The 12,738-nt window shown below is 50.5% G+C and overlaps 2 protein-coding genes across 3 annotated transcripts in view; one reads left to right on the forward strand and one right to left on the reverse strand.

The window, feature by feature from the left end:
• LONP1 (lon peptidase 1, mitochondrial) overlaps positions 1-1,445 on the forward strand; it is a 45,169-nt gene extending 43,724 nt beyond the window's left edge. Inside the window, exon 18 of the mRNA XM_067556903.1 lies at positions 424-1,445. Within this exon, the coding sequence (XP_067413004.1) occupies positions 424-588 (165 nt within the window). The 3' untranslated portion in view covers positions 589-1,445. The remainder of the gene's footprint in view (positions 1-423) is intronic.
• Positions 1,446-2,164: 719 nt separating this feature from the next.
• On the reverse strand, positions 2,165-7,507 carry RPL36 (ribosomal protein L36). Of its 2 annotated transcripts, none has more exons than XM_067556916.1 (4): positions 7,392-7,507; positions 6,952-7,046; positions 3,014-3,148; positions 2,165-2,300 (listed from the first exon to the last, which is right to left on the reverse strand). In XM_067556916.1, the coding sequence occupies exons 2-4, from the start codon at positions 7,042-7,044 to the stop codon at positions 2,211-2,213; spliced, it is 318 nt and encodes a 105-aa protein (XP_067413017.1). In that variant the 5' UTR covers positions 7,045-7,046; positions 7,392-7,507; the 3' UTR covers positions 2,165-2,210. The 2 variants fall into 2 exon arrangements, with proteins under 2 accessions (XP_067413017.1, XP_067413027.1); XM_067556926.1 differs by having other exon boundaries at positions 7,396-7,417.
• Positions 7,508-12,738: the final 5,231 nt, after the last annotated feature.

The raw sequence follows: 12,738 nt of genomic DNA on the forward strand, positions 1-12,738 counted from the left end.
TTAAAACACTGGAGACTGGGTAGACCTTACCTAAACTACCTAAGCACATTTTATTTTTAATCCAGGTCACTTAAAGTTTCCTGGTTAAGACCAAACACTGCAGCCTCAGACACCTCCCATTTGTCACTGGCATCTCAAGGTGGAGGAAAATTTCTAGATAGTGACACAAATTAAGATGAAAGGCCTTAGTCTATGAAATCCAGCATCGTACCTTTTCCTTAGTGAGAACATCTTGTGCCCATAAGTCTGAAGTCATACAATTTCAACTACTTGTATGAGGTGCAAAGTACCTGATTATATTTTACTTCCATGCTAAATGAGGGGACCTACTCAGGGCAAGACTTGTTACAGATTGTCAGTGAGGTTCCTTTGCTAAATGCACTTCCTGACACAGTCCATATAACTGTGTTCTTTCCTCCCTAGGCCAAGCGAGCTGGTGTTACCTGTATCATTCTCCCAGCGGAGAACAAGAAGGATTACTACGACCTTGCTGCATTCATTACGGAAGGACTAGAAGTGCATTTTGTTGAGCACTACAAAACGATATTTGACATAGTATTTCCAGAGCTTGACACTCCTGGAGGATGACTGCCGTGAACCGTTTGTACTGAAAGGGGATCTGTCCCTGGCTGCTGTTCACCAACCCAACACAAGCTGGCTTGGGGCGACTGTCATACAGCACCTGGAACATAATATTGCTGCTGCGCAGCCACTGTGATTGATTATGGCTTAATTTACTACTGCCTTGGTTAGTGAGAAACAGTTCCCATTTCTATTAACAGTGATTTGAATTATGACCTGATTAAAATATTTCTAGTCTGAGGGGCTCTGGGACTTGCATTGCACTTGCTGTGGAGGAAGTCTGATTCGCCCTGCCTCATCTACAGATGGGATTTGGACTGGTGTGGAAGTGACTAAAAGCCAAGTTTCCCTATGAAGCTAGGACTAGTAGTAGCCTATTTCTAATGGGGCCGTTGTCTACAGTGAGTTTGTCTGTGCTTTGGTTATGCCAAGTGTTTAAATACAGCTATTCCTCGGGAACTTCTCTATTCCACCACTTAGGAGTAGCTTGTAATAGAGGAAACATGCAGTGTGGCTGGCCAGAAATTTATTTTCTACTGAAACAGGTATGTAGGTAGGCAAGGTGCTAAGCCACCTCAGAGAGAGCTCTGTAAAATGGAACACTGCTGTAGCTGGCTTTTCACTTCATCCTAGAGAGTGTGTGTCAATGAGTCCTCTACTCCCACTCACCTCTGCTCTGTAGCTGTAATGCTTCTTTAAACCCTAACTCCTGCCTGTATTAACAAAAGTCCTCCCCAAACCAGCTGAGCCCTTTTAAGGGCTGCTGAGCATAGGCCTAGCTTGCCTTTATCTAAGGCAGCTAGGGCTTAGCAAGACTCATGCCTTGAAGGGGGACAGGCCCCTGCACTCCCATCTCTGCTGCTGTTCCCCAAGCCTAGACTCTAGAACAGGGCTGAGGAATAAGCATGCCAACTGCCTCCATCCATCTGGAAGATATAGAGCAGCAGGCTGCTGCTATGCATTTACTACTACAAGAGTCTCTCCCCCTCCCCCCAGCAGCTGGACAAGACTCAACTCTGATGCTCAAGCTGCCCCCCCCATTCCTCTTCACAGTAATTCAGCCCTCACCACAAGCTCAGTTTAACACTCCTTAAAGGGGCAGGCCTATTATATCCTACCACCACTTCTGCACAGGTATGCCTTAAGCAACAAAATTGAGAGGTATTAATCATATAGCCTCAATATCCCTTCTTTTCACTGGTGCTCCACTTACCTGGCTAGGATAATGATACCCTGCTTCTTCAACCAGACCAGTGTAATGTTTTTTGCAGGGTTGCTCTACCCAGTTGGGTCCCAACATAGAGAGAGATTGGTGAGGTAATTTTATTGGACCAACTTCTCTTGGTGAGACACAAGAGAGCTCGTCTTCAGGGCTAGGTCAAAAGTTGATCTAATAAAAGGTATTACCTCATGAACCTTGTATCTCACATGTAAAATTAACATTTACCCAAAACAAGAGAGGCCAAATTTAACCTTGTGTTAATCATAGGAGTTACTGCAGCACTCCTGAGTCCATTCCCCTCCACTGCCCCCTCACAAGCTTTCTCCAATTGTCACGATGCTAAGAAAACCATCACGCTGCTGGAGTCTCACAACACACTTTATTGAGTTACAGGAGTTTGTGCAGCTTAATCCTTCTTGGCAGCAGCCTTCCTCATGGCTGCCAGGACATTGCTGAGCTCTTCCCGTTTCCGCTTGGCCCGAATGTGAGTACCAACCTGTGTAGGGAAGAAAGCAGCACAGTGAGCAACTACCCCACTGCAGCACCAGCATGAAACAGTCTATTCCTTATTCTGCCTCACAGGAGTCAGGCTGTTTTGGGAGACAAAGGCAATAGGTGTTCACGGAACACACAGCAAACATAAGCTTGTAGAACAGGGCTTCCTTCAGTTTGATGGAACAACCCCCACCAGCTCCTCCCCCCCCAGCTCGATGGAACAACCCCCGCCCTCCCCCAAGTCCCAGCAGCTCTCTTGCATGTAGGGCTCACATCTCCCACCCAGTTTTCAGGGCCATTTTGAGTTTCACTTCTTTCTGGTCCATGTCACTGGATTAGTTGGATCAATCCAGCTCAGTCCTACTCCCAGCATCCTTACACTAGCTTTGCAATGCAAGAGATGCAAATTCTCCCGTGAGGTCCTCCCCCAGAAGGGAGTTCCTCTAAGTTCTCTCCACCATTGAGCTCAACTTAGGAGAGGCATGGTTCTGTTGCTGCTCTTACCCCATGCCTCCAGCAGGCTCATGACTGCTCCAAGTACTGAGTAAGGGTAAAGCCAGGTCTGCTGTGTGTGTGTGTGTGTGTGTGTGTGTGTGTGGGGGGGGGGGGGGGGGGGAGGAATCCTCTGACTTGGGGGGGGGGGGGGGGAGAGAGTGGGAGGAGCTAGCAAATGTAGGTGCTCACCCTCTGAAGCAAGATGTTAAATTCACCTACCCTTTTCTTTATGAACTTCAGAGCACGTTTGTCCTTGGAAACTTTCAGCAATTCCATGGCACGTTTCTCATAGGGGGCAAAGCCACAGACCTCTCTGATCATGTCTCGCACAAATTTAGTGTGTTTGGTCAGGCGCTGCAGAGAGACAATGGTTCAGTGTAAGCAGCTTGTAAGAGGCTAGGGAAAACGTCACTTGCCTAACACCTTGCTCAGATAGTGGATGGGCCAGATGTTGCAGGCAACTGGAATTTGCTAAAGAGGAGCCAAAACTGCTGTGATTCTGGAACTAGTTATACACCTGAAATATCCTTCACACATCCAGCAAGACTTGCATTCAGTTTGGAAATAAGGATTTAATTGTTTACTACAAGCTCTAGACAGACCTTAGCAGGAGGTCACACAGGCTTTACTCTCTAGTTTCCATGTCACTTGTACGCCCCATGGCTCTACACGATGCAGTCTTGCCTGACATGGCAAATACCTGAACTCTACCATCCCAACAAACTACCTACGCCAGCTCCTACTTGTACTTCCAGCATCTGTGCATGCAGAGCTATCTGGCTAGTCCCTCCCTCCAAAGGTATTGCACTATCTGCAGATTCCAGCTAGGATATCCCAGCTTCTAAAGGAAAACGGTCTCCTTAGGAAATTGTTCATTTCCAATTTGTTACAGCAGCCACAAGATGACGTTTCAGATACATCTGGCAAACTAGAACAGAGCCAGATGCCGTGACAACTCAAGTATAAGAAGCAAGGTTTGAGAAGAATGCTATGTACAGAAGCAGGTGCTGTCAATCTGTGTAAATAGGCAGAGTCTTGAATACAAAAATAAAGCATAGGTTAACCCAGCTTAACAAAACTCTGGATTTAAGTGTAGGTTGTGTATGCTGTAGGTATGGCTAAGAGAAGCAGGACAGGTGGCTGCTAAGAGGGAGGTCAGACCAACTGTTCATCTAGCCCAGCATCCTGTCTTCTGTGACAGTGGTGAATGCCAGGTGCTTCAGAACAGGAAATTAAGTGATCCAATCCAAGCTTCTGACAACCAGAGGCTAGGGACACCTGGAGCTTGGGACTGCATCCCTGACCATCTTAGCTAATTGCTATTGATGGACTGATCCTCCATCAACTTATCTAGTTTTTTTTTTTTTAAACCCTATTATAGTTTTGGCCTCCATACCATGTCCTGCCAAAGAGTTCCACAGATTGACTGTATGTTGTGTGAAGTACTTCCTTTCTTTGTTTTAAACCTGCTGCCTGTTAATTTCATCAGGTTACCTGATTCTTGTGTTATGGGAAGGAATAAATAACACTTTCTTATTCACTTTCTCCACACTAGTTACAATTTTATAGACCTATCATATCCTCTCTGTCGGATCTTTTCCAAGCTGAAAAGTGCTAGTCTTTTTCTCCTTATATGGAAGTTGTTTCATACCCTTAATCACTGTTGCCCTTTTTTGAGATGGGGTAACCTGAACTGCACTCCATATTCAAGCTGTAGGGCATCCCATGGATTTACATTGGCATTGTGTTTTCTGTTTTATTCTCTCTCTTTCCTAATGGTTCCTAACTTTGTAAGCTTTTATGACTGCCACAAATTGAACGGATGCTTTCAGTGAACTATCTGCAATGACTCTCAAAGATCTTTCTTGAGTAGTAACATTTAAATCAGATCCCATCATTTTGTATGTATAGTTGGGATTATGTTTTCCAATGTGCATTACTTTGGGAACAGATAAGGTAAGGGGGATGGGGCAGCTAACACTGGACTAGATGACCTCCTGAGGTCCCTTCCAACCCTAATCTTCTATGATTCTAACACTGTCAGCTCTCTTAGCCATGGCACCTCATGTCCTTTATGCAGAAGCTCTACTACAGGGCTGAACTCTTAATTATCTGAATTTTCTGAACCCTTTGAAGAATCAGCTTGCAATTCCCAGGCTGTGACACTGCCTGGGGCCGCAGTGGAGGACTCCACAGATGCTGGACACTACATTTAAAGGGGATATTCAATGAAAATGAAAGTAGGCAAATTAAAAACTAATACAGTATGATCCCACACAAATATCTTGTGGCAGTGGGTTCCATTTGCTAACTCAGGCCAGGAGTTTAGGATTCAACATATGGATAACAATATTCAGAATTCTATTAAATACTAAAAAAACCAAGTTTTGAAAGGATATAAATCCTCCATACATAGGTTTATATTAACCTCTAACTATTTAGGGATAGGAGGAAAAGTTCCACCGGGGCAGGTTTTCATTCATTGGGAAATTCCATTTCTCATGAGCAGGTCCTGCTTTCCCTCTGCTATCTAGATATTCTCCTTCACAGCAGGGAGCTACAGCTGTCAGAAGAGCTGTCATTCACATCATCTTTCTGGACTGCTGCAGCATTGTGCAATGCTGCAGCATTGTGCTTGTACCTCCTGAAGCAGGCTCCGTAAGCAACAGTGTATATATACAAGCCTCAACTGGAAGGAAGGAAAGCAGAGCTAAAAGCTAGTCACTTGTGAAGCAGGCTGTCCCAGGGAGCAACACATTGTCCTGTCAGTGAGGCTCACAAAATGACACCTCATAAATCCAGTATCTTCCATCTCTATAAAGGCCAGTGGTCAGCATCTGGTGCAGGCTAAAAGGTGTTAGTATGATACAGGAAATTCATCGTGCTCACACAGAGAACATTACAGGATCATACTGGGGAAGAGCAGTCACGGTAATAATTCTCAGCGCCTCAGTTCTGCATGCCAGATAACCGGATAATGTTGGGGGCAGAAGGTAACAGAGGGTCACACTTCATTGCTGTGGCAGGTCAAAGGGGCAGGAATGCAGTCTAGCCCTGACTTCAGCCAGCCATTCCCTCCCTCCACTAACCTTAACCCAGCTGCCTGCCTGGGTCAGCTCTCCCCTTGTCAGTGCCCATTTGATACAGAAGACATCTCTGCCTGCACCACCACAAACTACATTTCTGATTGGGCACAGACGATTTCACTGGAGGTAGGCAGCAGTAAGACACTCCAGCACAGGCCATAGCTCATGATTTGAAGCAGTGCTCTCTATTCCAGTCCCAATCTCCCACACCCCCAGCTGTCAAAGCACCTCAGTCCTGACTTGCAGGCAGGGAAATGCCCACGAGTCGACTGTTGGGCCTCACTGTTTGGCCAAACAACAATTAAACACCAACAGGCAAATATTCTCCCTCACATGCACACTGCTGTGTGGGTTCAGATAACAGGGGAACACCTTAGAAGCAGCACAGATCTCACATCACTATTCCACTACAGCCACATTAATCAAGCAGACCAAAGCAATCTGAAGCAGCTTTCCTTGAGGAAGACATGAAAGTACTGGAACACTGGCAAACACAAGCATTTCAGCAAAGAGTTCTGTAGCACTTTAAAGACTAACAAATTTAATTTCTGCAATGCCTGCAGAAATTAAGTGTTAGTCTTTAAAGTGCTACAGGACTCTCGTTTTTGCTGTATACAGACTAACGGCTACCCGCATGTATTAAGACAGCTCTAACCTCCATGGGTCTGTGCAGGGACTGCTGAGGGCACATGGTAACTTTCTGACTGTCTCAACAGCAGCAAGTCTCTGTCCCTGTTACCGACCCCCCACCGAACATCAGCCCGCAGAAAGTCAGAGCCTAAGGGCCGCCGTACTTGCCATGCACGGTGCCCCGGTCCCTGCCAGGGGCTGCTCCCCCGCAGGCCTGGCCCAGAGCTGAGCACAAGCCAGCTACCCCCAGGGGGTTCGGTTCAGCCCAGCTCTCGCAGCCAGGCAGGCATGTGGCGGGCAGCGTGCGCAGCATCCCCACCCGGGCGGTCAGGCAACCACCACCCCCAGTCCCAGGCCATCCATAGCCTCCAAAGGGCTCAGGTCAGGGCTGCCCAGGCCGCCAGCGCCCCGTGCTGGCCGCGGCCACTCACCGACACTCACCCCTCTGCGGCGGCACTGCCGGGGCTTGGATACGTTCTTCGTCACCTTGTGGCCCTTGCTCAGGCCGACGGCCATGGGGTAGCGGATCGCCATGTCTGCAGGGAGAGCGGCAGCGGGTCAGCCCCGGCCTACCCCAGCGCAGCAGCCGGACCCAGCCCGGTTTACCCTACGCCACCCTCCCCAGGACCGGCCTCCCACCCGCCGGGCCCCACAGCACCCCTGCCCGGCCCCCCAGCTCAGCTCAGCTCAGCCCGGCTCAGCCCGGCCCGGCCCCCCCACACCATCCCTCCGGTCCGGCCAGCGCCCCCGCCGCCTCGACTTCCCCTACGCCAGCCGCCCTCCCCATCCCCCACACACCTGGACCCTCCCACCGAGGCCCCCCAACCCCTCCCCGCAGCGGATGGACGCGGATTCTCCCGCCCCGCCGGCACCAGCCTCACCTGCCCCTACTCGAACGGCTCCACACCGGAAGGAAAAGGAACGAGACCGCGCGGCATTCTGGATATGAACCAACCACTCCTTCCGGTCCTCCTACGCTGAGGAGAGAGAGCGTGCGAGAGGAGGGCAGGGCAGCGCAGCGCAGCGAAGGGCCGCCGACTCTCTACCTCATGCTGTGACCATAGAGTCCGTCTCGTGCTGCTGCCCGGCCCCTAGACTCGTTCGGGGGGGTGGGAGCGCGTGGGGCGCCTGGGTCACGTGTGCAGCCTTCAGGGCCGATTTGCCTTGCTCAGGGGGGGTCTCCGTGGTCACGTGCCCCCACGACGAGCGGCGAAACCAAGTCCTGCCTTGGACACCGGCCCAGGCAGCGGCCTTGCGCATGCGCAGCTCTCGCGGTTGGGGGGTGACGGGGCCGTTAGTCTCGGCCCGGAGGCCGATGGTCGCAGGCGCCAGGCCGGGCCCAGCCTGCTCCGTGGTGGTGCAAGGCCCCTGCCGCCGTCTGCCCGGCGCCGCTGTCCCAGCCCCGCCCCCGCCCCCGCCCCATTGCACCCACGGGGGGGTCACACGGGCATAGGAACGGCCGCACGGCGCCGGCCCCCGGGGCAGCGGTGAACGTCGGCGTGGGGAGAGTCTGAACCGGGTGTAAATTCAGCCAGAGCCGTCCCGGGTGGAGCTGCGGTAAATGTTTTCAGACCTGGGAGCCCAGCGCCTCCCCCGGCGCAGACCTGAGGCACCCCCCCCCCCCCCCCCCGCGAGGCTGAACCCCCGCAGCTGAAGCCCCGAGCCCCGAACGTGGGCGGGGTGTGGGCGACGCTGGGACCTGGTCTCAGAATTTCGGTCCTGACTCAGATGGTGGCGGGGCCTAGCGCCCGGAGAAGGAAGCTGCGCTGCCTGTTAGCCAGGGGCTCGGGCCGTTCCCAGCTGAAGAACCCCGGCTAGGGTGACCCGCTGTCCCGATGTCATAGGGACAGTCCTGATATGGGGCTTTTTCTTATGTGGGCCCCTATTACCCCCCACCCCGTCCCGATTTCTGACACTTGCCATTTGGTCACTCTAGCCCCAGCCCACCCACCCGCCACTGCTGGGTCAGGCTGAGTTCACACCTCCATGGTTTGGAGTTATTTAGGGTCCCCGAGGAACCAAGCAGCTGCTCTGTCCTTGCCCACTAGAGGGCAGCGTTTGGACGTTAGGTTACAAGTAAACCATAACCCCAGGCCCAGGCAGATGTCTGTCTGCACCCCGCTAGCCCTTCCCTTCCTCTTCTAAGGACCTCACAACACAGGTGCTCCCACCGCAAGGAAATGCAGTCACCTCTGGGGTGGAGAGAGCCAGTGAGGCATGCAACAGTCCTGAGGGGAGTAATTTGGGGAGGGTGCTGGGTCTTACAAGAGGGTATTTAATATCTGGCCCCTGTGCTGGTGGCAGGCCAGGCAGTAGCTCATGGCAAGGTCCCCATTCCTCACTGACAGATTCATAGCTGGAGCCAGTCTGGGTCACCCGTGTATTAGTGTCGGTAAAATAGGCGTTAGACTGTGGTTAGAGTTTATTGACGGCTGTAAGTTGCTGCATGGATTGATCTCACTGGTAACAGCCATGTCCCGTGGTGTAAGGTAATAGTGAAGCGTTTGTGTTATAAGACCACGTCTACACTACAAAGCGACACTGATTCAAGTTACGTTGGCATACAGCCACCACCGCTCTTACGTCGCTCACGCACATGCACGCTTGGTTCCTTGTGGGAGCAGCGTGTGCTCACCAGGAGTGTTTCAGTGCAGAGTGTGGAGCCCTCTGGGTAGGTATCCCACTGTGCAACTCATCATCTAGTGCACTGCCTTTTGGGAAGTTTCTGCCATGCATGATGGGGCCAAAATGGGGGTCATAGGTGTGACTGGGCGTGTGGGGTCAGCTTCCCAGTTTGCAACTGGCTCCATCTCATAATGTTATCTGTAGCCCACAATTTTGTACCTTTTTCTCAACATTGCAGAAATGTGCACAGCCCTCCTCGGGTGTCTGCCATCTCTGACAGAAGCATGGTGTTTGCATAGCTCTGCACGACTGCCATGAGTGTTGCAAGCCCAGGGTGTATGATCCTGCAGTATTTGCAGAGCCGAAGGATGAACTGAATGAGTAGGGAACACGAGTGTTCCTTGGAGGACAGATTGCTGTGGGGCATAGCAAAAACCAATTCAGGGTTGTTGGTGATGTTCACCAAGCAGCTGCAGATGGTGGAGTGCCACTTCTGGGCCAGAGAAACAAGCAGTGACGTGTGGGGATCGCATCGTAACGCAGGTTTGGGATGACGAGCAGTGGCTGCAGAACTTTCAGATACACAAGACCACATTCCTGGATCTTCAGTGCAGGGACACCAAAATGAAAGCTGCACTGACACAGGAGAAATGAGTGGCGATCGCACTGTGGAAACTTGCAACACCAGATTGCTACCAGTCAGTCACAAACCAATTTGGAGTCAGGAAATCCACTGCAGAGACCATTGTCATGCAAGTGTGCAGGGCCATTAATCGCCTCTTGCTACACAGGACTGTGGTTCTTGGCCACATGCAGGCCATAGTGGACAGATCTGCAGCAATGGGGTTCCTGAACTGCGGTGGACCAGTTTTGGCACCAGAGCACCTTGCCGCAGAGGTCACCAATAGAAAGGGGTGCTTTCTTCTGGTTATGCAAGCATTGATGGCTCACCGGGGACCAGTGTGGGCTGGTCAGAGAAGGTGCATGACACTCGCATCTTTAAGACCACAGGACTGTTCAGAAAGCTACAAGCAGGGAGTTTCTTTCCCAAATGGCGGATTCCCCTTAGCAATATTGAAATGCCAACACTGATCCTGGGTGACCCAGCCCATCCCTTTCTCCCCTGGCTCATGAAGCCGTACACTGGCCACCTTAACAGCACCAAGGAACGATTCATCTACTGTACTTTAGATCATTTGCGGAAATGCTGGTGTTTACTCAGAAGATTGGACCTCGGCGAGAAAAATATCCCCTTGATTATAGTTGCCTGCTCTGTCCCATAGCATCTCTGTAATGCAAAGGGGGAAAAGTTTCCTCTGGGGTGGAAGGCGGAGGTGGAGCGGCTGCCTGCTGAATCTGAGCAGCTGGATGCAAGGACTATTAGAAGAGTTCCACAGGGAGCTATAAGGCTCAGGGAAGCTTTGAAAGACCAGTGAGCCAGAGCCCTGTGTGGTTGTGTGCTCTGCCTGGCCCCGCTCGTTTGTGGCCTGGTAGGAAGCGCTGGTGATTGCAGTACATGAAGGATATAACATTGTCAGAGCACCTATTCATTTTGTCTGTGTGTGATCCTGTGTACTGCGTGACACTGTGCAGTAACAGCTAATTGGTTGCTTTCAGAACTGCTAAGCGCTCGGCAGCCTATGTTGTGAACTAATAAAGATGAATTATGTGCCACTTAATCTCCAGAGGGGGAGCCGTGTTAGTCTGTATACAGCAAAAACAACGAGAGTCCTGGAGCACCTTAAAGACTAACAAATTCCTGCGGGCAGAAGCTTTCGTGGGCTGCAACCCACTTCGTCAGAATTTGTTAGTCTTTAAGGTGCTCAAGGACTCTCGGTGTTGTTCCAGTTAATAGAATTTTGTGCTGTAGCAAAATCAGTGAAAAACCCCCATGCAATTTTACAACACGTACGTTAAAAACTTAATAAAACGATAAATTAAGAGACCAGAACTTATGCAGGGGAAAGAACATTCATGTCTGTTACAGCTACCCATACACCAACCATGGCTTTCACGGGTCAGTGTCTGTGAAGCTGTGGTTGTCTTTAATGGCTCCCAGCAGGGGAGTGGTAGAGGGAGTGCAGTGACTCTGATGTCCCGTGGAGTGTTGTGGGGGAGTGTATTGAGTTCTCAATGGGCTGCAGTGGGAGGAGTGCCTGGGATTGTTGAACCTGCAGGTCCACCAGAATCTGCAGCATCTCTGGGTGGTGACTGAGAAGCCCCATTATGTCCCGGAGCATCTCCCTCTCCTTTACCTTTTCCTCTCCACTCTTGTCTTCTCCAGGCTGTCTGCAATGTTCATCCTCCAGGCCCTGTGCTCATGGTCTGATGCAGCCCTGGCTTGCAGGATCTCCTGGAACATGTCATCCCAAGTCCTCTTCTTTCTCCTCCTTCTGACTCAGGCACTATGACAGCCTGAACACAATATTGCTGTGATTCATGGTGTAAGGGACCATCTATTCACAAAGGCAGGCTCATCCGAGTGGCGAAACAGATTGGAGTACCCCCAGGGACTGTCTGTGACTCTGTGTTAAGGCTGTCATAGTGCCTGAGGAGTTTACTCTTGATAATTGGTTGGTGAAATCTAAATATAGAACTCACTGCTACTTTGCTGAGGTTGGTACCAATTCCATGCTATGGAGCCATTCCAGGACAGCTTGACACCCACCAGAGCCCCACAGACCAAAGATCCCTGCCATGAACAGCCAGGAGGCAGGGGAGATGCAGCTGGGTGGCCCAGCTATGCCACGAGCCAGGTCCGGTTCAAGACCCCACCGCAGTCTAGCCAGTCCTGGCAACCGAGCATGGACGAGCCCGATGAAGAGGAAGGGATGTTGGGTAGGAGTGTGCATGCATTTTCCCTGACAGTATTTAAATTCAAAGATGGCACCCGGCTCATACCCAGCTAAGAAGACACAGATATAGACTTTTCATTATTTTACTTGTGTAAGAAGAGGTAGCAGCACAACGAAGAGAGGTAGAGATGGCATCTGCTTTTCAATCCCCTGTTGGATCAGGTGGGGCAGGGCATGTGAAGCAGTTTGTTTATATGCATAGGGAAGTCCCTTGTGTACTCAGAGATCTTGATGAAGCTTCCCTGGAGACTGTGAACCAAGAACCCCTTCATGACTACTGGCCAGGGGTTTACAGGAACGACCTGATTCTGGTCAGTACATTGTGGGACACCAAAGAGCGGCATGTGAAAAGAAAGCTGGGGTCACACTGGGCATTAGCAGCATTGTACAATGTATGTGCAGATAGGAAAGAAGGAGTTATTTATGTATAGTGAAATATATTCTTAGATTCTCTATCGAGATATGAATCACCAGCAGAGGTAGAGAAACAGGTTTTCTGTCAGCCAAAAGGCATTTTGATTCACCTTTTTTCACCTCTGTCAGAATGTTAATTCAGCATTGTAAGCTAACACAATAGATACCCATTTACATTCAAGTCAATGAAGAAATATAAAATCAACAGAGCAGCAGCACATAAGAAAAACAAATCACAGGGGGTTGTCCTGTCTCTGAATACAGACAATTAACTTTGGGGATATAAGTAGAAGGCAAAGAAGAAACCCCGTTATCTGCACCTAGGAAGTACACG

Source organism: Emydura macquarii, unplaced genomic scaffold, assembly GCF_026122565.2.
Source record: "Emydura macquarii macquarii isolate MOO-44397 ecotype Brisbane River unplaced genomic scaffold, CSIRO-AGI_Emac_v2 contig_306, whole genome shotgun sequence".
In the NCBI taxonomy this organism is placed as follows: domain Eukaryota; kingdom Metazoa; phylum Chordata; order Testudines; family Chelidae; genus Emydura; species Emydura macquarii.